At 37.4% G+C, this 26,594-nt stretch overlaps 1 protein-coding gene across 3 annotated transcripts in view; it reads right to left on the reverse strand.

Annotated features, from left to right (window-relative positions):
- The window catches only part of LOC134212337 (tyrosine-protein phosphatase Lar), a 612,250-nt gene that overhangs the window by 121,830 nt on the left and 463,826 nt on the right, over window positions 1-26,594 (reverse strand). For all 3 annotated transcript variants that reach the window (XM_062690096.1, XM_062690098.1, XM_062690097.1), the window contains 3 exons: window positions 20,453-20,553; window positions 20,027-20,219; window positions 1,708-1,858 (listed from right to left, as the gene is read on the reverse strand). In XM_062690096.1, coding sequence (XP_062546080.1) covers window positions 1,708-1,858; window positions 20,027-20,219; window positions 20,453-20,553 — 445 coding nt within the window. The remainder of the gene's footprint in view (window positions 1-1,707; window positions 1,859-20,026; window positions 20,220-20,452; window positions 20,554-26,594) is intronic.

Genomic DNA, 26,594 nt, shown 5'->3' on the forward strand with positions numbered 1-26,594 from the left:
ATTAAAGCCCTGAAAATCACCATCATACTGTCAAATAGGGTTTCAAAGATATTTAAAAACAAATAGTATAAGTGAAAATATTGAAATTTGAAGAATATTACTCCATGCAAGAATTCTTCTAACTAAGAGTGTTATATGATATAGAATTATTGGTTTGATCTCACCGAATTCAATCCGTGGCGTCGTGAATCGCCATCTTCAGCTAAGATACCTCTCCCACGTAGACGAAACGGAAAAATACGCATTGTCCGTTTGTGGCATCGCTGCGTAAAAACATCCCAGATGGCAACTTAGGGAATAATACTGGAAAAACAACATCGGAATCTTGAGCTTAACAGCCGCATCAGACATCCTAAATATATTTTCAAGCGCGCAGTTTCTGGGTGGAATCGTGCCTGGATACAGAGTTATTCAGTCTTCAGTTGAATATTCGCAAATCGCAAATCTTTTCAAAGCTTTTAGTCCTTTTCATATTAGGCACTGGATGTTTTGTCACTTTCATCGGTCAGTAAAAAACAAAATTTTCAGTTGTGAGATTAAGTCGCACTGAGACAATTTTAACAATTTTAGTCGTTCTTTTTTTGTAAATAATATAACACACTTTTTCGAACATTTTGCATTGATTAAAATGCATTGCCACCATCTTTGGAAAAACAATTCTGTTTTGATTTGTTTTTTTTCAAGGGGGGACTCCTGGAAAAAAGCAATAATTTTTCAATAATTTCGAAATTCAATGTCTGATCGGTCAATTTTCAATAGCAAACAATGGGACAGCATTCCCCGCCGAATGCAACTTGTTCCGAGAAAATCGGATATTGCTAAATTTTAAAAAGTGTGTCTACAAAATTTGTACACATACATACACACCCACATACACACACACAAACAGACATCACCTCAGTTTGTCGAGCTGAGTCGATCGGTATATACCACTATACTGCCGTGAATCGCATATCTGTCCCATCTTTGCTGGGTTTCCTATTCATATGGGACAAATATGCGATTCACGGCAGTATAGGTCTTCGAACCTTCTATTAAAAGTTATTTTTTGGAGCAATCCTATATAGCCTTTCGATACAACTTTGTTGTACGAGAAAGGCAAAAAGTATTCACGCAATCAATGTATACGTTCGAATGCCTTTTCGATAGAAAGTTGATCCACATTCTGGTTTACGTCGATAAAATCAAATGGGAGAAATGATTCGATCGAATCGGACTGGTTTGAAAGTATCGGTTGTCCGTAAACAAGAATACGGGTGATTATCTGTTTCAAAATTCAAGGTAAAATACAATTTCGTATATTTAAAAAAAGTTTCTTGAATTGTTGGTATCAGAAAGCTTTTAACTTTTAACATTTAGCTGGATATCTGATTCTTTGTTACTTTACATACATTTATTAGCTGACTTCTTTATTCGGTTCGGTTCATTGCGAGGGGAGAACGCAAAACCCACCATCGACCGGAACCCCATGTGGCGCAATCGATCTTAATGTTCAAAAGTAACTTTCCTAGTCTACAAATTATGGGACCAAGCATCCCATTTTAATACACTCGACACCCGCTATAAAGTTAACATTTTATTATCCAACAAAGAACCTTTCTAACTGTTCAGTCCCCAACTGCCAGAACGTGGTTGGTTCAGTTGACGTGGCATACCTAACAGTGTCACCCGGAAGTAAAAGCACTATAAAACAACATTAATACATACTGATGATGCTGCTCGTTTGCATAGGTGTCATTCCAGTACAGCTCGTAGTGTACGATGTTCTCGCCGGAGTGGGTCGGTCGGGACCACTGGAGAGTGACAGCTGTTTCGCCAATATCGGTAGCTCGGAAGTTGCTCGGTTGGGAGGGAACGCCTGCAAAATTACAAAGAAGGGACAAAAAAGGATAACCGTTATTCGAGGTTTGAGACTACGCAGCAGCGCGAAAACCCGGGGGCAGTCGCGCGCGGTCCGTGTGTGAATGGATTGAATGATGGACGTGTAAATGAAAAGTGAGCACATTTGAATGTGCATCATTTGCATATGTAAAGTAGTTTAACCGCATAGTTGAGTTTGGGACATATACATACGCACTCACACCCAAATATACAAGTACACAAACACACAAAGTTCAACAGAAATGGCGATAATTCAGAATACAGTTAGTTTTCAAAATATGCGCAAACATTATCATCCGTAGCTTAGAATTTATAAATGTTTACATGCTTGAATCGATGAATATCTCTCGCAAAAAATAGGTTTACCACATGCATATGCTGACGTTTTCACTTCCTAATTGAGAAACAGTAAACACATATTTGCGACCAATATTTGTGTTTTCTGCGATTTACTTTTTTTGTTGGCGATGTTAATCATTGAACATTAAATTGAAATAAACCTGAGAAAGTTCCTTTGAGAAGCCTCATGACATTCAACTTATCCAATGATTGAAACATTCCTAAGACTGATATGAACGTATGACTACCAAAAGTTCTCCACTATTCTACCCCCATTATACGCACCATTTTTGACATCACATTACAACCGTTGAAAGTGTTGCCACCGAACAGTACTGTCACAACATGACGAAAGTTCGACACAATCAACGGTGTCCATCGTTTTTGCAAACTGGGACTGACCCGGCCGCACTACGCTAATGGGATCTCCGGGGTACCCTTTTCGGATTCACGCGGTTGGATTTCTAGTTTGCAAATCCAGGCGCCGCCGTTCCGATTTTCAAATCTGTCACCGGCGATCGAGTAAATTGACACTTGCGCGGGATGGCTACAGCTTCACCGTTCGACTGGAATCATTAGCGAAGCAGGTTGGTCAGTCGAGTGGCCCGGCGGGAAGGCACGATGTTTATTCATCGAAAGCTTGGGGTTTGCGTCGATTGAATTAGTCACTGGGAAATGGGATGATTTGGAACGAACACCCCGCGGAGTGGTTCGGTTTGCACTGATTTTAGAAGCAATTTATCCGATTTGCACTTCTGGTGCTCATTGTTGTTCGGCTGCACAAAAGACGATCAATTATCGGTTGTATAAAACATGCATATGGGTGGTTTATGATAATTTCCTGAATGAGTTTCTAACGGTGGTTGGTTGAAATGATTTAATTCTACCATTTAATCCTATTATCTGATGTTTCAGTTGAATTTAGGAGATGGAACCCACCGTTAATTATGTTGATAACCTATCATGAATACTGATGAACATTTAAATGAATATATTTGTTTTTGGCGTCATTAAGTATACGTACAGGCTAAAAAAGTTAATTTCAGCCCGGAGAACCGAATACCAATAGACTCAGTCCGATGAATTAAGGTCTATGAAGGCAGAGTTTAAAGGCCTTCCTACACTTAGCGATAAGATGCTTGACAGCTGAGCAAGACCAAGCTGAGGTGACTCGGTTCCCGGTTTGATCTTGAAGATTTTCCACCAAAGTTTTCTTCGATGGCTGATGACGTTGCATTCCTAACCGAAACACATTGCCAAACGCTATAGAATCTCACTCTTTTCACTCAGTGATAGTGAATTATCTAGACTGAAAGGAATATGGATTTAATTGTTTTGCAGAAAAATGGTAAATTGACTTGTGTGTTTAGCCCGCGTAAAGCTTTTAAGTGTCCAGTCATATGGTTTGTGTGGTTGTGTGGCAAACAGAACAAACAGAAATTGATTTTTCGAATTTTCGGATGGAGACGCATGGTGACTGGAGACTCATCAGTGGAGAGCAGGGAATCAATATTCGAGCAACGCCTAACATTATACCCTTTGTCGTCAATAGAGTTTGTTAAGGGAAGAGGCTCCAAAACTCCCCCCGAGGCAAAACGCCTTTTGTAGTTTCCCTCATATTTACCGTCACTAGGATGGCCGTAACAAAACTAGATCTAAAATTATGTAGGTTAGGCGAAAAAAGTTTCAAAATAGAGTAAGGGAAGGCGGAAAAACCGAAAATTTCCACATTTTGAAGAAACATCTAACATTTTGGCGAGCCAAAATGCCCTAGTGGCTCTAAACTACAATGTACTTGCGTCTCCACGCACTATCCATACCAGAATGCTGATTCGCCGACGCATGGTGCTTTGTTCCCTAGGAGCTGCCAGCTAAAAGGCGTTTTGCCTCATGAGTTTTCCGGCAACAAAATATCACCATTTTTTGAAATGTGAGTATTATCAATATGATTGAGATTTTTGTCATTTTTTGAATGGTATCAACTAGCTATCTTGTTTAACTGTTGCATAATGTAAAAATACCCATGAATAGCGTTACAAATAATACAATAAAGCAGTGTTTGCTCAGCTAGGGCATATTGCCCCCCCTTTCCCCTACTGACAAACGCACCTTGCAACAAGCCTTTATCAGAACCCAAACACAATATGACAAGAATCATTTGCCTTGCATGCTCTGATATTTCCGAAAATACGATGCTAATTTTGTAATCATAGTAAGATTCTCGAATATTTCTATAACAGCAGAAACTATGATACCATAAAATCGAAATTTGCTGTAGAGATAATGCAAAATAGCGGAATCAAAAGTTAGCAACAAAATTGTCTTCTTTTTTGTTGCTGACAAAAAATTTCGGATCTTTGTAATTATTATCTCCGACAAAAACAAAGCTTTGTCGTTGGTTCTCTTTTGTCACTTGTTTCGCAAGCGCACCCGAGAAAAATAGATTCCCTGGTGGAGAGTACTAGAGAGTCACTAATTATTAATTATTTCTGATATTTGTACGTAATTGAAATAAACAAGATCGATCCAGCAGCTACGAACCTTATCTTGAATCGGATGTTTAAGGTCTAGGATATCCATTATCTATTCGATGACAATAGGCCAAATCATCAGAACATGTTAATAATATGCTTCTGAACTAAAATCTCGAATCTCATGGTAAGGAAGCTTCTATTTGGTAGATATAATGTACCAAACATTTTTTTTTTTCGAATTTCGTTTTTTTTTTCAAAAGGCTGAGTAGGGTAAGACGGTATAATGCGCCCCACCTGGCCAAAGCGCCTCTGTTTGATTTCAAGATAACCATAGCCAACTAAAATATATAATATAACTATAATATAGAATATAAAATGAAAATTTACTAAAATAAGAACTCCTCCTAAAAACTAGAAATTTCTTATAATAAAATTAGAAAATTGCCAAAAAAGAAACCAAGGTATAAGCAATAAATAAATATAAAATTTTCATAAATAAAACAAAATTTCCATAAACAATTAAGAATTTTCCACAAAACAAAAATAAGTAAGCACTTTTAAAAGCAAAATTTGTAATTATTGAAGAAGAATTTTCCATAAAAAAATCAAAATGTTCCACGAAAAAAATTCTAAATTTTCATAAATAAATCAATAATAACAATAAAAAATTACAAAATTTTCCACTAAATAAATATATTTTTTCCACAAAAAGAATATTTTTTTTTCACAAAATGATCAATAAAGAGCAATAAAAAAAAATCCATGAAGTAATATAAAAAAGCAATCAAACTGTGCTTTTTTCCATAGATGACCCCTTCTTTAAAAGCGTTTAAAGTTCATGTAGAATTTCATCAGCTTTCCTGTATTTTTTTTTTTGAAATTTTCTCATTTTTTTGATTGCTCTTTATCGATTATTTTGTGGAAAAATGTTAATTTTCTATGGAAAAAAATATATATTTTGTGGACAATTTTGTAATTGTTTATTGCTAATATTGATTTATTTATGAAAATTTTGAATTTTTTTCGTGGAACATTTTGATTTCTTTATGGAAAATTCTTCTTTTAGAATTGCTATTTTTGCTTTTAAAAGTGCTTATTTATTTTTATTTTGTGAAAAATTCTTAATTGTTTATGGAAATTTTATGTTCATTTATTGCTCGTACCCTGATTTCTTTATTGGCAATTTCCTAATTGTTTATGGAAAATGTCTATGTTTTATGATAATTTTATTTTGCTGCCATATTGCAAATTGCTTCACACAAGCGCGTCGAGCCTGCAGCAGTTGCTTCCAAATTATATGGGAACTATCGAAATGTACTTCAAACTTTTCTAATATCAAGTACATAAGGGTTTGTAAAACTTCTTTGGTTACGGTGGGGTGTTTTGTCCAGGCACTTGTTGAAGTCCAATTTTTCACGACTTTTCAAAAAAGGGCAATCCATTTGCGACTTTTTGGACTACCAAACAAGACAAAGTTTGCATAAATTGCGTTGAGAAGGAAAAATCCGTCTTACCCTAGCTCCGATGCAAGAGGCTTGGAAGCCCCCCTCAAAGTGGTTCGTAAGCATCCTTTCAAGAAGATTCAAAGCCTCCTTTCAAGAGGCTCGGAAGCCTCCTTTCAAGAGGCTCGGAAGCCTCCTTTCAAGAGGCTCGGAAGCCTCCTTTCAAGAGGCTCGGAAGCCTCCTTTCAAGAGGCTCGGAAGCCTCCTTTCAAGAGGCTCGGAAGCCTCCTTTCAAGAGGCTCGGAAGCCTCCTTTCAAGAGGCTCGGAAGCCTCCTTTCAAGAGGCTCGGAAGCCTCCTTTCAAGAGGCTCGGAAGCCTCCTTTCAAGAGGCCTGGAAGCCTCCTTTCAAGAGGCCTGGAAGCCTCCTTTCAAGAGGCTTGGAAGCCTCCTTTCAAGAGGCTCGGAAGCCTCCTTTCAAGAGGCTCGGAAGCCTCCTTTCAAGAGACTGGAAAGCATCCTTTCAAGAGGCTCGGAAGCCTCCTTTCAAGAGGCTCGGAAGCCTCCTTTCAAGAGGCTCGGAAGCCTCCTTTCAAGAGACTGGAAAGCATCCTTTCAAGAGGCTCGGAAGCCTCCTTTCAAGAGGCTCGGAAGACTCCTTTCAAGAGGCTCGGAAGCCTCCTTTCAAGAGGCTCGGAAGCCTCCTTTCAAGAGGCTCGGAAGCCTCCTTTCAAGAGGCTCGGAAGCCTCCTTTCAAGAGGCTCGGAAGCCTCCTTTCAAGAGGCTCGGAAGCCTTATAAAAATCCTCAATGTCGTGTAGGAAGTTTGACGTATAATCTAAATTTTTCGGTTGCTCCGGATAACACGGAGTTTACGACCACCATAGGTAAGTAGGTCAATCACGTGTATTTAGTTTATTTATAAGACATCAGATATTCATTGTTCAAAGCTTTTTCGATCGTTTCCTGAAATGTCAGCTGCTGACCCTAATATTTTGATCTAATTTTTTCGGTTGCTTGGTGATTTCAAAATTAATATGACGCTAGAAAACTTACACGAAACTCGTAAACTACATAAACGACTGAATGAATTGTCATTAAAAATGATAAAACCTCTCCCACTCGCCATAAAGCTGGTTTTCCTTCACCTACGATTGATTTATTTATTAAAAACTATTTAAACTTCATCAATAATATTACTAAATTCGTCATAAGACTATTAGTACTATTTCATTTATGTCCACCACGTTTCAATCTTTACAGAGACGTATTTCGACCTCAACTGTAAGACCATCTTCAGTGTTTCACACTTGAGTCGAATCAAGTACGAGACATAGTTGATATCTAAATACGTGAATTGGTGGAATCAGTGACTATGACTTTATTTGGGTTGATTTCGAATGTAACCGAAAGCAGTTCCTGAAAAGTACTGGATGCGAGACTCACTGCTCGACAGTGAATTTGTATTCGTGACGCTTATGTGTTGCATTTGTAGTTTTCGACCTCTAGAATCGACTGGTTACCGGCGTTATTTGATTGATTAGGAAAATTCCAAGTTTATTTCTCGGGTACTTATTCAAAAGGACGTATGGGATTTTGTAAACGCGGGAGTGCCATCAGATTAGACAAATCGAAGATTGAATCTTTGTTTAAAAAATCACATACGTCCTTTTGAATAAGTAACCGAGATTTGGTCACAAAATTGGAGAAGGTTTGTCGCTTTAATGGCGTTGAAGTCATTGTTATGTTTGCATGATTGCAGATTAATAGAAGGTAAAATACTAAGTTAAAACGATAATCTAAGTTATTACGATATCTGTATGTCCTCATAAGGGTTTTCAGGCAAAAAATGGGCCTCCCAGGGAAAACGGTGGGTAGCCATGTTGAAAGCTGTTCAGCAGCATATAAGCACAACAACATATGGAGACGCATGGTACTTCTGTGCAATGATTCGTCTTGAGACTGAAGTTTTTATGCAATTTTCTGCTAATCCGTTAAATAAAATAAAATGTACAAGTGCGTGCATTGCTTTTGTATGGCAATTTGTATTAAGAGAAACCTGAACCTAATTACTTGTTGGGAAGTACATGTTCAAGTCCCTAGAGCCCTTGCGTATTATATGCAGTTCAAACAAGTTGAATGCAGATGTTCTAGGTTCTCCAAATTGTTCTGGGGTACAGATCAATTAGTCTACCACATCTATCACCCTTGTATCAAACCGAAATACCGAAAGACCAATTGAACTCAACTCTCGGGCAATTTGGAGAACCTATAACATCTGAGTTGGGCTTATTTGAATATTATTAAATGGACATATATGGATTTATTGGATCACTATAGGTTCATGCTTCAGGCACATCAAAATTTAATTTATTCAGAGCAACAAGGAAGGTTTTGTTACATTAATTGCACAAATCTCATACAAATGAATCATATTGAATAGCACTGTTCATACCGGCTGTTAAACATATTATTGAAACACCAAATATGACCAGTTTCATATATCACTGCCTAAAATTACGCTCTTGTGCCACCTAGTTTTCCTAACCATAAAAAGAGGGAAGGGTGCGGAGTGGAGGGTTTGCATTTGCCTAAAAGTACAACTATTCCCCTTGATTTTAGTTAATAAAAACGAATAAAAACCTCTAAAAACTTCAGAGATATATGATTTTCTACATTAAAAGTTCGTCTTGGGCATTTACGATTAATAGACATGACATCAACATTTTTCAAAGGCAAGTCCATCTATCGCTTTGAGTTTTGTCGAGCAATGCAATGTTCTAGGCACTAGGAATTTGAATGTTCTCTGCAATAACATGATTTATTGACAAGAAAGATTATGTTAAATAAATTAGACTGTACAATTTTGGTACAGATTTATCATATTTAAGTCTATTTTTTGACAATGCAAAAAAAAATCATTGCAAAACTACATGTACACAGATAAAAATACGTTGTGATTTTAAATGTATTTTCATGCAAACAAACATAATATTAAATCTATCTTGCAAATAAATCTAATATTCATAAACATAATATTTATAAACATAATATTCAATCGATCTTGCTGTTCTATTAAATCAAAATACATTTATACCGTGCTTGCTTGTAAAATCCAGCCTAATTTAATTGAATATCAAGTGTTTATTCGTTGGTTGGGATAAGCCGCAATTTTACACATCGTTAAATTTTCAAAATTATTGTATTAGTATAGTATTTATCCAACGAGGCTTGCCAACTCTTGGTGAAAATATCATGTACTTGCAACAAGTTGCACAGACCGGGTATGACTCGATTTTTCTTCCGGGGTCTACATAAGCCGCGTTTACAAAGCAAGACAAGCTGAAGATAAGGGGTTCGATATCCGGTCTGGTCAAGGATATTATCGAATTGGAAATTCTCTACTTCCCTGAGCATAAAAGTATTATCGTATTAGCTTCACAAATGCAAAAATGGTAACTTGGCTTAGAAATCTCGAAGGTAATAACAGTGGAAGTGCTGAATGAACTGAACACTAGGCGGCGAGGCGGCAATGCCCCCGGGGGGGGGGGGTGTTTGTTAGGCCAATAAAAATAAGGAGAACAAGTTTAGAATAAAATACGAATTGCCCTTATTAACGAGACTTTCAAGGGTTCATCTCGCATGCACATTTAAACTTTGACGGCTGAAATGAGAATAGAGCGATTCCAAGCAACAGCATCAAAATTTAAGAAAATTTTTAATTCATGATTTTCTATTGAGTTGAAACTTTGCACAGTTTTTCAATTTCATCTAAATCGTCATTTTTCGATATCAAATCTTCATATTGAGTCACGACTAACTTTTCAAAAGGGTGTATGTGAAAATGGTTCAAAAATATTTAAAAAGCTGCACAGCAAAAACGGAATGTTCGATTGTTATGATTTTTTCAGCAAAGTTAGACAACTAAATGGTAATTCTTAAGAAAATGTGCACAGTAAAAAAAAAATTTTTTTGCCTTTAAAAATATCATTTTTGTCACAAAAACTCAAATATCTCAAAACCCTATTTTTTAGGGAAAACGGTCCATTATATTAGCTATCTACCATAAAAATGGTAAACTAATAAACAAAAAAGTTATGACATTTCAAACATTTCACAATTTTCACATATAGTAAACAAAAAAAAATTTCCGTGTATTTTTTTTCAAGAATCGCAGTTTGATGCTGATTTTATTGTTAAGGGCCTTGCGTGAGTTAAACAAGTTGTTTGTATGATATTCCATATTTATGTATTCATCGATATTATGTATATTATATGTATAAATATTATATGTATAAATAAATAAAAATGAATTAATATTATCCTAAGTATTAAATTAAATGTGGCAGTTATACAATGTTGTTATAGAAACTCTAAGAGTTTTGGGTTTGAATTTTGGTATGGGTTATGATATCATGAAAACAGTTTATTAATACTTATTTTTTATTTATTTTTATTCAAATTTTTTAAAATATCGAACACTTTTGAATTATTATCAGCACAGTTTGAGTATAGTTTTGCTTTAATTTTCCGACAATGGAATGAAACAGTGAAATTTTTGGGTTCCTTGGATCGTTTTCGCGTTATTAAATTGCTCGCTGAGCTCTGAAGCCTTTATTTCGTACTCTTCAGTAGTAGTAAAACAAAATGATAATTTGGTTAAATCTTTTTCTTTTCTACGATTTGCCCAATCAAAAAGTTCTTTCGCAGTTTTAATTGGATGCTCACGTTCTTTGGCTAAACTTGCTCTTGTGGCCATGCGCTTTATTGTTCCTCCAATAGCATCACAAGGACCTTTGCCATGTGATGTAGCAAAAAATGCCATTCTGCATCAATTCCGTACATTGATTTAAATTGACATAGGCTCGAAAAATTCTTACGATTTTTGTACTGCGACGCTGCTCCATCAGACATGAAATATATCTTTTGACTTCTTTATGCTTATCAACGCGTAAAAAGTTAATCATTTTCAATGAACAAGTTTACGGATACTGAATCGTGTCTTAAATCTTCGGAAATTATAATAAAACTTAAGTGTTCAATTTGCGTACTTCCATTAAAATAAATAACGAATGGATGAATTGTAGCTTGTTGTACGTTCCAGTGATGGGACTGCACTTCATCTTGCAATACAAAGCTGTAATTTTCAGAAAAATCACAAATGACTAAAAATTCACCATTTTGTAATGTATTTTTCGTATTTTTAAAAAAGCTGGATTGTTCTGTTTTAATGAAATCGTGAGGAATTAAACTTTCTAATTTCAAGCAAAAATATGACACAAACTCATCTACAGGTTTTACAATAGTTTCTATGTCACACCTATCCGTGGTCACCCATTGCTCAAATGATAACTGATCAATATATTTTTCTTCAAACTCAGCGAATAAAGTATTTTCCAATGATGAAGAATCTGGACAATCCGAACAAGATCGTAGATAGCAATTTGATGTTGTATTTTCACACAAAAGACTACCAGTTAACATTTTAATATCCTTTGTTAAATTGATTCTTTTCAAACTATGTAAAATAAGATTAATATTCTCATGGGTTGTGCACACACACACATTATGTGTTCCTGAATTGGAAAGAAGCTTACATTGCCTTGGCCGAAGGCTTGCAAATGAGGAAAAACCTATTTTAATATTATCGTGAATTTCCTTGAAGCGTGTGTACGCTTCTTTCAAAGTCGTCATCATTAATCGTTTTTGGATTGCTTGACGCTTTCCATCTTTTTTACTGATACATAATCTTTTTGACCAGGCATAGCTCGACTTACTTCATCATCTTCAAAATATTGAACTACTATTTCTTTTGTCTCATCTGTTAATGCAGTACTAGACCTAGTATTTTTGGTTGAAAGACAGTTATTCTTCAATTGTTTTGCCTCTTTTACTGTATTTCTATTGGTTTTGAACTCATCAATGGCATCCTGAATAGACCACGAACTTGGCAGCATCGACAAAATCAATAATTTTTCTTTCCTTGTCGTGGCTGCATTCGAGAACCTTTCCTTCATATTTATAATTACCTCATCGTAGTCTGTATTTTCCACATCATCAGGTCCTAATTTGAAGAGGTTTCTTCGTACAGCTTCGTTTATTTCACGGTATTTTTCTCCGGGTAATAAACGTAGTCCATCTTACTCCATTTAATCGGAGTCACTTTTATCCCAGCTATGCCCTCGTTAAAGCGTTCGATGTTGACCTTTTGGATACACTCATCTTCCGATTGATTTGTTGAAACAGATTTCGCTGATGGTACGGTGGCAAGGCTCTCAGCACTTAATACTTCTGGTAATTCCTCAGTTGTTGTCGATACATCTGGCAATTCCTCAGTTGCTGTCGTTTTCGAACTTCCTGCGCTCTGCTCAACCGATGATATACAGATTGCTCTTTGTCAACGTTTAGACGGCAGGACGTGCAAATGCGTAAATTTGTATTCAATGTGGACATTGGAGCATAACCAGTCGCTTTCAGTTTATCTATGGTGCTTTCGGTGAGATTTCGTAACTCTTTTGAACACTTTTTCCATCAAACGGCCTACAACAGTTGAGAAAGCGGCTACTCATGTTGTTCGTAATATTTCAATAAACAAAATCACTTTTAAGTTTTTACTGACTAGTTTGGTGTCATTTGCTTGACTGAAGAAAAAATTACTATAAGATCTTTAACAACCTTAGTAGTAGTAATTTTTTGCTTTTTCGTGAAACATTGTCATGGTATGTACCTATCATGCATTTGTTGTTGTTGAAGATACCCGTTTCCTCCCGATCATAAAGTCTATTCTCTAAGAGGTATATTTTTTGCAGGTAAACTATAGACGTACACGTGTATATAAATCTTTGATTTTGCAGCTTTTGTCTTAAAAATAACATTTCTGATATGTTTCTATCAACGTTATTATCAACAGGTTTCAACACTATTAAAAGAATTTTTCGCCAGTCACGTGCAATGAAAATTATGACACTATCAATACTTTTGATCACAACACTGGATCGTGTCTAAGTTTCTTATAGATGCTATGAATAATTAAATCAAAATATCATGAAAACAACTTGTTTAAATCACGTCCCTTAACAATAAAATCTGCATCAAACTGCAATTCTCGAAATAACTTACACAGAAAAAAAAATTTTTACTAAATGTGAAAATTGTGAAATGTTTGAAATGTCATAACTTTTTTGTTTATTAGTTTACCATCACCAAATTTTTATGGTAGATAGCTAATATAATGGACCGTTTTCCCTAAAAAAATTACGTTCGAAAAAAGATAGGGTTTTGAGATATTTGAGTTTTTGTGACAAAAATGATATTTTTAAAAGCAAAAAAAAATTTTTTTTTACTGTGCACATTTTCTTAAGAATCACCATTTAGTTGTCTAACTTTGCTGAAAAAATCATAACAATCGAACATTCCGTTTTTGCTGTGCAGCTTTTTAAATATTTTTGAACCATTTTCACATACACCCTTTTGAAAAGTTAGTCGTGACTCAATATGAAGATTTGATATCGAAAAATGACGATTTAGATGAAATTGAAAAACTGTGCAGAGTTTCAAATATTTTCGAAATGGTCGCTCAGGATCGACTGACATGCCCCCGTGGAATGCCTCAATAGGGGAAAGTGGCGCAAAACAGCCAACGTTGATTATGACTTAAGTGAGTATTATATTCACATTATTATTACGAGGGATGGTTAACACTAATGTTAAAGGGCTATACAACTAAAAAACGCATTTTGACAACCTCACTTGTTTTTGAAATATTGATTTTAAGATGGTTTAGTTGAAGTTCGAAGTTTCTTATAATTTTGTAGTTACATAATTTGAGGTTTAAAGCCTAAATTACTCATTTTTCAGCACTAATTAATATTTACCAAGGCTTTCATATAACTAAAGTCTATCTTCATGAGTAATTTGAGGAGATTTACAGTAATTATGATAAAAAGAATATAATTTTTTGAATATACATATGTCAGCTTGGGGCGGTATTGCCAACTGCATTAGGAACAACGTCATCTCCAGGATTAAGAGTCGCCTAACCCTCAAATGCATTTGAAAATCATCAAAATAGAGATGATTTAAAACAAAGCTGAAGCGATGCTTTGACAGTTTTTGAACATAATTTGAATTGAAAAAAGTAGAAGCTAAAAACTGTTTTTCCGGGACCACCATATCTAAATTTAGTAATTTTGTCATGAAAAATTACCTGTATGAGATGAAATTAATATTATTTTGGCAAAAATGCTTAGAATTAAATTTTCTACAACTTTGTAGAACAGTACGACCCCCAATTTAAAAGATTAAAACAAAAATTTTACAAAATTTGTCACAAAAGGGCCACCCTAATGACTGATAGAGTTATGCAGGTGGACGGAAATGAAACACGTCTTGTTTCAGTGAGTTGAGAACAGAGAATGAAAATTTTATTTATTTAACACAACAAGGTAACTATGTTACACCGCTCTACGGCAATGTTGCTATGTTGCTACGATGTACATTATGTTGCTCTTCAACACTCCTCCTCAACATTGACTAATCGTACACCAATTGCTTCTCTTAGTTGCTTTAGTTTGACTGCTCCTAAAGGTTTTGTTAGAAGATCTGCCTCCATTTTGTCCGTTGGGCAATATTGGATATTAACTATTTTCTTCTTCACAAGGTCCTTGACAAAGCAGTATTTTGTATCAATATGTTTTGATTTTCGTGTAATTCTGTCTGCAATAGTAAGAGCTATGCAGCTTTGGTTATCTTCATTTACACGCACGGGTAACTTCAACGGTTCGCCTAGATCTTCCATCAGCTGTCGCATCCATTGCAATTCCTGAAGACATTCTGCAAGTGCGATGTATTCCGCCTCAGTACTTGACAATGAAACACTTGTCTGTTTGCTACATCGCCAATGAACAAGTCCACCTCCGAGCTTAAATATGTATCCAGTGTTTGATTTACGGTCTCCGACTTCTCCGGCCCAATCTGCGTCTACGTAACACTCCATTTTATATGATGGCCCTCCGCCTAAATACAGTTCGTGTTCTGCAGTGCCCTTGAGATATCGAAGTATTCTTTTTGCTTCATTCCAATCGGCTGTGGTTGGTTTAGATACTCGTCTTCCAAGAATAGATGTTGCGATTGCTACGTCAGGCCTAGTATTGACAGCGATATACAACAAACACCCAATCACGTTCTGGTACTCTTCTTGATTTTCAAGTATATTCTCCTCCTTTTGTTGTAGAAAGCCGGTTGTCATAGGAATTTTCGAGGACTTGCAATTCTCCATTCGGAAACGGGACAAAATTTTTGAAATATAGCCTTTTTGATTCAATGTGTATCTTCCTTCTCTCTTTTTAACCTGTATTCCAAGGAAAAAACGTAAATCTCCGAGCGCTGTTACTTTAAATTCTTCTTGAAATGCTGCTACCAAGGCTTGATACTCAGCTTCGCTTTGAACCACAATTACAATGTCATCTACGTATAGGAGAAGGTACATCTTGGTAGTCTTCGTTCGTCTAACGTATAGGCAGGGATCCACAGTTGAGCTATGAAATCCCAATTTTTTGAAAAATCCATCAATCTTGTGGTTCCATACTCTTGCCGCTTGTTTGAGTCCATATATGCTGCGTCGTAGTTTGCACACCTTACTTGTATCATCAATCTTGAAACCTGGAGGTTGTTTCATGTAGATCTCCTCCTGCAACTCTCCATACAGGTATGCCGTTTTGATGTCTACATGACGCACCAGCATCCGATCCCTACTAGCCAGTGTTAAAACAGCCCGAAAAGTTGCTTGCTTTATTACAGGAGCGAATACAAGATCATAGTCCGTGCCAAATTTTGAGAAAAACTTTGAGCTACCAGCCTGGCTTTATATCTTGCTATTTGACCAGTCTCGTCCAGCTTTCGCTTATATACCCATTTGCAACCTATGGCTTTGCGTCCTGGAGGTAGTTTGGTAATCTCCCACGTTCCATTCTCTTGGTGTGATATCATCTCTTCTTTCATTGCTGCTTTCCACTCTTCTTGTTCAGAACAGGATACTGCTTCTGTAAAAGTTTTAGGTTCTGCCTGATGAACTGCTATGCTAATTGACTCCGTATATCTTCCAGGTGGTACTCCAATATTCATTCGAGTGGATCGGCGTACTGTAACAGATTCAATACATTGTTCTTCATTTGCATGATGATCCACATTGCTCATTTCGTTAGGTTCATTTGTTACTTCTCCGCCTTCGGCCTCGTAAAATTGCACTGAATCATCCAATTCATCACGTATCTCATTACCTAGTTCGACATCTACTTCATCTAGCAATCGTACTTGAACTTCTCCATCAGTATTGATCGATTCGTCAGTGAATTCAGTAGGTTCCTTTATCGCTTCATCATTATTTTCAAGGAACTTCACATCCCGGCTAATTGAAATTTCTCCTGAAGTAGTGTTGAGTAATCTATACGCCTTGCTTTCATTTGCATATCCAACAAACGTCAACTTGATGGCTTTGGGTTCGAACTTCTTGCGCTTTTGTTGAGGCTTCCACATGTATGCCTGACATCCAAAAACTTTGAGATGACTGAAATCGGGTTTCCTGCCAAACCAGGTTTCAAAGGGTGTAACGTCAATTGCTTTCGTAGGCAGCCTATTTTGCAAATAAGCAGCCGTATTCACAGCTTCCGCCCAAAACCTTCTCGGCAGCCCAGCGTCTAAAAGCATGCAAAGTCCCATTTCGTTCAAGCTTCTATTTTTTCGTTCTGCCACACCATTTTGTTGAGGAGCATATCCAGCCGTGTATTCTGCCTTAATGCCTTCTTCAGCGTAGAATTGCCTAAGTTTCTGGCTTATATACTCGCCACCTCTATCCGATCGGATGATCTTCGGTTTTTTATGGAACTGATTCTCAACATATCGTACGTATTCACGAATTCTGCTTTCAACTTCAGACTTTTCTTTCAGAAAATATACAATTGTGTAGCGGCTGTGGTCGTCGATCATGGTTAGATAGTATCTGCATCCACCTGAAGTTTTCGTCATTGGGCCACTCACATCAGTATGTACGATATCCAAAACATCCTTTGTAGTCTTCACAGCAACTGATGGAAACGCCGGCCTTGCCATCTTCCCTTCGATACATGATTCACATGGCATTCGTATTCCGCAATTTCTCACTTTCATACCAGATACCAAGTTTTTCGATCGATTTCTGCAAGAACATCCGGATCTCTGTGTCCAAGTCGCCGGTGCCACAAATGTTGACAATCCTTATTATGCTGACGATTTCCTATCAACATGGATCGCGCTTCATCCACCGTGTTTAACCGGTACAAACCAATGATTCGATCTGCTGTCGCGATTTCTTCCCCTTTAAAAAACATACTGCACTTTTCAGCATCAAATACTGCACGTACACCTTTTTTCGCCAGTTTGGTCACAGAAATAAGATTTCCTTCAAGTTCCGGTGCGTAGATAACTTCTGTCAACGTGACTTTAATTACTTCACCTCTGTTATTCATGCATTGAATCAAACAATCACCGATTCCGGCGGTACGAATCAGTTTTCCATCGGCAGAAGAAATCACAGGTCGTGCTGATCTATCCAATCGCTGAAATAGTTCTTCATCGCTTGCCAAGTGGGAAGTCGCACCCGAGTCCACTATCCAGGATTTCGTTGGATTACCACAGTTCCGGACCATAAAAGTAAAGGCTTTGCTGCGATCGTTTTCTCGAACTGTTTTTGCTTTTTCTTTCTGATACTTCTTCTTATGTTTTTCATTTGAATGTTGCTCCGCAAGAAACGCTTTGCATTCTTTCTTCCGGTGACCTTGCATTCCACAGAAGTAGCAGGATATTGATTTTAGCTGCTTACCTCTGCCCGCGATCTTCAAGGCTTGTTCTTCTATTCCTCCTCTCTGTTTCGACTGCTTTTCGGCTTCATCAATTAGTTTAATTTTCACCATTTCTAGTTTGAGATCGTCTTCGTTGCGAGCTTCTAAAGCTGTCGTCAGAGGATTGAATGAATCTGGAAGTCCTCGGAGAATTAAGGCGACCTTGAGACATTCTTGCATTTTGAATCCAGAGCTCTCCAATCTCGCGTAATTCTTCAGAATATCTTCTAAATACATTTCCATGCTTTCTCCAACTCGATAGTTCTGATTCGTAATTTGCTTCAAGAGAGTTACCTTCTGTCCCAGCGATGCTCTATTGTGGTGTTCCTTCAACGTAGTCCATGTCGATTTTGCCGTCGTTTTATGTTGGATAATGCTGTACTGACTTTCTTCCAAAGTTAAATGAATTGTTGCCAGTGCCTTTTCATCGCCATTAGTCCACGTTTCGGTTACTTCAGCCGGTGCTGTCCCTGGGTCGACATATTTCCATAATTGTTCCCGTCTCAGCAGCGCTTGAACCGCAAACGACCACGACTGGTAGTTGGAACTGTTGAGTTTTGGAATTCTTCCCCACTCCATCACAATATAACAACTGCTTCGCTTTTAAAGATTCTCGCTTTCTATAATACTCCAGTATCCGCCTCACTACTCTGAGCCCATAACCTGATAGAGTTATGCAGGTGGACGGAAATGAAACACGTCTTGTTTCAGTGAGTTGAGAACAGAGAATGAAAATTTTATTTATTTAACACAACAAGGTAACTATGTTACACCGCTCTACGGCAATGTTGCTATGTTGCTACGATGTACATTATGTTGCTCTTCAACAATGACAACTTACACCAAAAATAGATATTTTCTTGTAGATAATTTCGTCTGAAGACGTAAAAACTCTGGCAATGTGGTTTTCGAGTTATCGAATTACGAAACGATTTTCGGACCGGGGCTCACCTTTACTAGGACAATTGTGATTGAAATATTTGCTCAGAAACACAGGATACCACTTGGTGCAAGAACGCTGCCTACTAGAACAATAGTGTGCATGCGTCAATGGGTAGAACCGGTTTCACGGATTTCACGGAAACGGCCATATCTCAGGTGTCCGATCTGTGACGTCAATATATCAATCAACTCAGGAAGAGCTCTAGTTTATGTAAACCATATAAAAAGAGTCAACATTTCGCACAAGCAAAAAATACAAGCGCTCAAAAAATAGCATTTTTGGCATGCCCTCAAATAATCCGGATTATCTCCAGTATCCAGCGGTCTGAACATGGATTCGAAACAGTTTCCCAAAACTTGTCTAATTTTCCCGTCGAACACTGTAAGAACCAAAGAAATCGGTTGATTTTTCACAGAGTTATGGTCATTTGAATTTCGATACAATTTTGCCTGTCCCGATCATTCTGTCCAACCCCTGTAGAGGTTTCATGGACAAATCAGAATTCGAAGGAGTTTCACTTTTTTACAAGGGTTACCGATTAAGGTGGCCGTCCTGCCCCACTTTCCCCTACCTGAAACTTAAACAGAATTTAAACTAGTGGCTCATATTTCTAGCACAAGCGCTTCTATAGTTTCCGTTCCGAGGCGCCAAGTCGTATTGACCCGAGTTGAGTGCCTTAGTGCTATAGAGTGTTAAAATTATAGCACATTGCTTCACATAATTCATTATTACCCCTAATTACCTATTCCATCGTATGGATGTCAATGCGTCGCTTATTTCCTGTGAAAATTTTATGTCTATGACACCTAATGTTTTCTATTTTGGTCCTGCCGATGTGGAAACGGTTGGCGGTCCTCTATTAACACCCTATTAGCCCTTATTTGAATAAGTAAGTAGCAAACCAACCGAAAGCCTTTGCTTTGTCGCGGCTGGCTGTGGCTATTTGCGGTAAGCACAATCGAACGCCCCACATGAAACCGAATCTCGCACATTCGCGCTACCTTCACATATACACGAAAAGCCCCCGTTCGGTGTGACCCACACGCGGACCAAACAAAATCCATTTCAAATAATTACCTTGCTGGGTTTTGACCTGTACCGGGTTGGACATCGGACCGGCCCCCATGGACGTGAACGCCTGCACCCGGATGGTGTAGATTGCGTGCGGCGCTAACTCGGAGATGGTCGTTAGCTCGCTGTTGTCCACCATCTGCGATTCCCAGGATGCTTCCGGTTGGCCGGGGTTTGTGGTGTAGTACACTTTGTAGCCCTGTTTGGAGTAGGATAAGGAAAATGTTATACAATTATCGGAGTGTTCTTTGTTGTCGACGGTCCGAGGAGGTCCATCCGGGGATGTCGGAGCGCCAAAATCGAATGCATATTTAAAAAGCATTCGGTACACCGACATCAGCGCGACACATTCTCGCTTATGTAACAACCAGTGGCAGAGAAGCCCGGATCGGACCCCCATTCAGTGGGGGATGCAAGTGGAGCGAAACTTACAGTCACTTGTCCATTAGGCGTCTCAGGTGGCTCCCAAGTGATAACCATTGTCGATGAACTTAACGGGCGCACTTGAATGTTCCTCGGTGCACTTTCCATCTCTGCAAGTGGGGTGGCCAAGAAAGAAACGATCCGAGAAGAGACACTTTTTTAGTTTTTGTTTCGTTATTGTGTTGATCGGAGGGGGGTTTGTAGCTACAAACTTTGACAACACGTAATGGTGAGACCGTGAGACCCAAACCGAACAACAACTGAACAGCTTGGTAGGTATCGATATAAATACACACACACATACAGAACACAAGAGAGAACGAGCTGGACGAGAAGAAAAATGTTGCAAGGAAATCGTTTTCTTGTATACGGATGGAAATAAAGTAGTCGAACGCTGCAACGATGCTGTAAAATGTGCAACTTTAGTGTCGTAGCCCTTTGAAATGATAAAAAAGCGGTTCCGTGGAACGAGATTATATTTGCAAAATGGGTATTTGGGAGGAAATTTGTTGTTCGTGGCTTACATTAATCGGGGTCAAAAGATACAAGTTCGATGAGGTAATCTATTGAATTTGTGTTACAAGTTAAATTATGACATAACAAAAGAAACACGAAAATCGAAAAAAAAAGTTCAGCTTGAAAGATAATTGATTTATTATAGAAATCAAAACGATTTACTTGGACAAATGAACTTAAACACTAAACCAAGCAGCTGGTTTTCTTTTAAACTGCGGCACTGTTCGATAAATATTGAAAAAAATTACTTAAAATAAAAAACAAAATGATATTTTTTTTCTGAACAACCATACATTGTTTTTATTTTTATTTTTGTTGGAACATAGTAATTATTGTTTTGATAAGTTTGTCACGCATTAAAATTTTGCAGACCAAAGTTCTTCGAGTTCTGTTACAGCCATTTTATGAAGGAAAAACACTCAAATTTGCATTTATTTTGCTTGTATTTATATAACTGTAATTTTGCACATTTCTGAGGGTCAGATAAGTCTCATTTCCGCCTTTTCTTGGAAAAGGAAAAGAAATGACCTTGTGGCCTTCAGATGTGTCAAAATGTACACTGAAATATGCATTTATAACCCTAATATTATCAAATGAGGAAAATTCTGAGAATTTGGTACGGAATGCAACGATTTTAGAAACTAGCTCTCCTTTGTTAATGAATGAATGTTCCGCAAGATGTCTCTTTCTTGTTTTTCAAGTGTGACTTAAATTTTCCACTCTTTCCCTGACTTTTTTTTAAAGAATTCTTGTCAGGTGAGAAATTGGGTCCTCCATTGTTTTGGTCGATGTTAGCAAAATCGGACTATTTGAAAAATAGATGCTGAAGTATCCGAATCAATCAAAAGAACAAACCTTCTACAAGTATTTTGTGAAAAAATGAAAAGTGTCTGCGCTCGCAGTTAGGGAAGTCCATCACCTGAGCAAAGTCAACATCTCTGTTAAAGCTACTACATTTAATTAGTATGGGATATTATACAGCATCAATCTACCCATCTGATATGAGTAATGTGCTTCCATTGTGATATTGCAGATTCCCTTCCTATATAAATATGGCAACGTTATGAAAAGGTCATTGTGTTTGATGAAAACAGAGCACAATAAGTAATTCAACTCACAAAGGCTTACTTGGCCCCGACTACACAATTCTGCCAAAGAAACTCCATTCCGTCCCACCGCACACATTATCGTTCGGAGCAAAACGACCGCTGTCCACTCGAAAAACAGCACAACCGATAGTACAACAGTAGTGCCTGGTTGGCGTTTTACGAGGCGAATAAATGTAAATTTTTGAATTGGTTTCTGCAAATAAATGGCAAACGAAGAAAGAGAGAGAGAGCGAGCGGGTCAACCCAAGACAAAACCATTTCAGCGAGAAATTGAACAATGACGAGTGCAGAAGGACTGGGTTCTGTGGATTTCCATACAGACCACCCCCTCACCCAAATTGGCAGCGCAATGGTCAGCCAAATCCTCCATAGGAAAAATGCTAGCCGGGCTAGTTGAAGTGCCCCGAGGAAAAGTGAAATAAAATAAACATCTTATTAGATTTAAGGCAGCGGAACGGACTAGAGAGACAGGAAAATATATAAAAGAATGGAAATGTTGCAAACACAGAACTCACGCCGAGCGCCATAAGACTAAAACAAAAGTTTTCCTCTTTTGGGAAATTGAATATTTGCAATGCAGTGAAAGATTCGAAAAGGAAACCAATAGTGCGGCATGACAGGGTTTAGTGGTGCGGGAGTGGGTGACTAAAAAAAAGTGGAACAAAAATCTGAACGGAAACGGAAGGAAAGTTGCATTTCCAAGACGTCGTCGTCTTGGTTGTTTTCACGTGGAAACTTTTCTCCATAGTTTAGGGTTCGTTTTTTGTCTCTACTACTGCTGCTGTTGCTGTCAGGGCTCTACTCTTCATGAAAATGGAAATGTAAATTGAACAGGCGAACAGATAAAGGATCTCACATAAAAATTGAAGAAAAATAACCAATAACAAGTAACGGCTGCTGTTCGATGTACTTTTTTTCGGTTGTGGCACGGATTGGATTCAATCGCCGTTTTGGAGCCGAGGGAGGGGAAAAATATGGATGCAAAGGTTTTCGCTCAAAATATCATCTACTAAAACCCGAAAAGTAGAGTATTATATAAAAATGTGTTACGCAAAAATCTACTTACTGGAGCCTCCATACGCAGAATCATCTGCTCAGACGGGATTTTCGGTGGCGTTGAAAGATGGGAGAGACACAGAAAGATGGTTTGTTTTCAAAAAATGGTATAACACGGTAGAATTTCTTCTGGCATTCGCAGATGCATAGGATTGAATAACAATTTAATTTCGATCTCCGGAATGCCAAAAAAGAAACGCTTTTCGAATGGTAATATTGCAAAATAAAACTTCTAGCCAACCAAAACACAAAATAATGGCTTTATTTTTTTTGTCAACTTTCTTAATACATCTACTCTAAAAACGTGTTCGAATATTAAACTAGGCACCAAACGGAAGAAGAACCCAAGGAAACGATAATCCTACAAATGGCTACTCGAGGGGAAAATTGCGATTCACTCGCAAAAAGATTATCACTTACATTTACGGGCGACGATCGACGATTGACAAAATCCAAAGCAAAAATCAGGTTTTTCGTTTGTCGCGAGTTTGACGGTAAAGTTTTTGGCAGATTTTTTTTTGTTTGGTTTTGGGTTTGTTGTTACGGGACAGATCGACGATGGACGAGTTGGATTTGTCAGTTTGTTTTATATTGATGATGAAATGTAGCAGAGAATATGGAAACAAATAATATGGAAAACATTTCTAAGTATTTTATGTCGCATTTTTGCGGGATTTCATGGGAACAGGGGTAGCTGGAATTCGGTGCAGAGTGCAAATGTAGCGAAAATAAAATTCATATTCAGTTGGTGGTGACAGAGTTCGGAATCTACAAGGGTTGGTTTAATGAGTTTTGTATGCTGTGATTGTGGTTTGTGTACTCAAGTTTTAGTTCTTGTGATACTTTTGCAATCGAAGTTAGAGACTGATATTCAGAATATTCATTTTCCTTTTAAAAAACTTCATGGTTCGGAAACCAATGTGTTCCAAAACAAACAAACATTTATAATTTATATCATTGGAAAAAGTTCTTTCTAAAAGCTGCGTTGCCATCCATATCTAATGGAAAAGTTGAGAAAATAATTTGCTGATAAATTTTTTGGACCAATATCTGCATTTAGTATGAATTTGTTTAGATTTGGATTGGATTTAGATTGTGTTTGGATTAGATCTGAAATGGATTCGACTTGGATTTGGCTTGGATTTGGATTGCATTTGGATTGTCTCTGGGTTGGATCTGGATTAGATGTGGATTCGATTTGCATTGGATATAGATTGGATTCAGATTGTATTTGGCTTGGATTGGATTTGAAGCGGATTTGGATTGAGATTGGATTAGATTTTTATTGGGATTGGATTGGATTTGGATTTGATTAAGATTGGATTTGGATTTGATTTAGGTTGGATTTGGATTGGATTTGAACTGGATTTGAATTGGATTTGGACTAGATTTGAATTGGATTTGGATTGGATATGCATTGGACTTGAAGTGGATTTGGATTTGGGTTGGATTTGGATTGGATTTGGATTGAAGTTGGATTGGCTTGGGATTGGATTGGATTTGGATTGTGTTTGGATTAGATTTGGAACCGATTCAGATTGGATTTGGATTGGCTTTGGATTGGATTTGGGCTGGATTTGAATTGGATTTATATTAAATTTAGATTGTATTTGGATTGGATTTGAATTGGATTTGGAATGAGATTGTATTAGATTTTAATTGGGATTGGATTGAATTTGGATTGGATTTGAATTGGATTCGGATTGAATTTGGATTTGATGTGGATTGGATTTAGATTGGATTTGGATTGGATTTGGAATGGATTGGAATTGGATTTGAATTGGATTTGGACTGGATTTGAATTGGATTTGGATTTGGATTAGATTTGCATTGGACTTGAAGTGGTTTTGGATTGGATTTAGACTGGATTTGAATTGGATTTGGATTTGAATTGGATTTGCATTGAATTTGGATTGGCTTTGGATTGGATTTGGATTGGATTTGGGCTGGATTTGAATTGGATTTGAATTGGATTTGGACTGGATTTGAATTGGATTTGGATTTGGATTAGATTTGCATTGGACTTGAAGTGGCTTTGGATTGGATTTAGACTGGATTTGAATTGGATTTGAATTTGAATTGGATTTGCATTGAACTTGAAGTGGATTCGGATTGGCTTTGGATTGACTTTGGATTGGATTTGGATTGGATTTGGGCTGGATTTGAATTGGATTTGGAATGAGATTGTCTTCTTCTTCTTCTTCTTCTTCTTCTTCTTATTGGCATTACATCCCACACTGGGATAGAGCCGCCTCGCAGCTTAGTGTTCATTAAGCACTTCCACAGTTATTAACTGCGAGGTTTCTAAGCCAGGTTACCATTTTTGCATTCGTATATCATGAGGCTAACAACGATGATACTTTTATGCCCAGGGAAGTCGAGACAATTTCCAATCCGAAAATTACCTAGACCGGCACCGGGAATCGAACCCAGCCACCCTCAGCATGGTCTTGCTTTGTAGCCGCGCGTCTTACCGCACGGCTAAGGAGGGCCGTATATTAGATTTTAATTGGGATTGGATTGTATTTGGATTGGATTTGAATTGGATTTGGATTGCATTTAGATTTGATGTGGATTGGATTTAGATTGGATTTGGATTTGATTTGGAATGGATTGGAATTGGATTTGGACTGGATTTGAATTGGATTTGGATTTGGATTAGATTTGCATTGGACTTGAAGTGGTTTTGGATTGGATTTAGACTGGATTTGAATTGGATTTGGATTTGCATTGAACTTGAAGTGGATTTGGATTGGATTTGAACTGGATTTGGATTGGAGTTGGATTGGCTTGGGATTGGATTTGATTTGGATTGAATTTGGATTGGCTTCGGATTTGATTTGGATTGGATTGGGATTGGGTTTGGATTGGATTTGTATTGGATTTGGATTGGTATTAGATTGTATTTTGGCTGGATTTGGATTGAATTTGGATTAGATTTGGATTGAATTTTGGTTGGATTTGGATTGGATTTGGGCTGGATTTGAATTGGATCTGGATTGGATTTGGATTGGATATAGATTGGATTTGGATTCGATTTGGCATGGATTTGGATTGGATTTGGATTGAGATTGGATTAGATTTTGATTGGGATTGGATTGCATTTGGATTGGATTTGAATTGGATTTGTATTGAGATTGGATTAGATTTTGATTGGGATTGGATTGAATTTGGATTGGATTTGAATTGGATTTAGATTGGATTTGGATTTGATTTGGAATGGATTTGAATTGGATTTGAATTGGAATTGAATTGGATTTGGACTGGATTTGAATTGGATTTGGATTAGATTTGCATTGGACTTGAAGTGGTTTTGGATTGGATTTGGACTGGATTTGAATTGGATTTGGATTTGAGTTGGATTTGCATTGAGCTTGAAGAGTATTTAGATTGTATTTGGACTGGATTTGGATTGGAGTTGGATTGGCTTGGGATTGGATTTGATTTGGATTGAATTTGGATTGGCTTCG

The sequence above is a fragment of the Armigeres subalbatus genome, chromosome 2 (genome assembly GCF_024139115.2).
Source record: "Armigeres subalbatus isolate Guangzhou_Male chromosome 2, GZ_Asu_2, whole genome shotgun sequence".
NCBI classification, from domain to species: Eukaryota; Metazoa; Arthropoda; class Insecta; order Diptera; family Culicidae; genus Armigeres; species Armigeres subalbatus.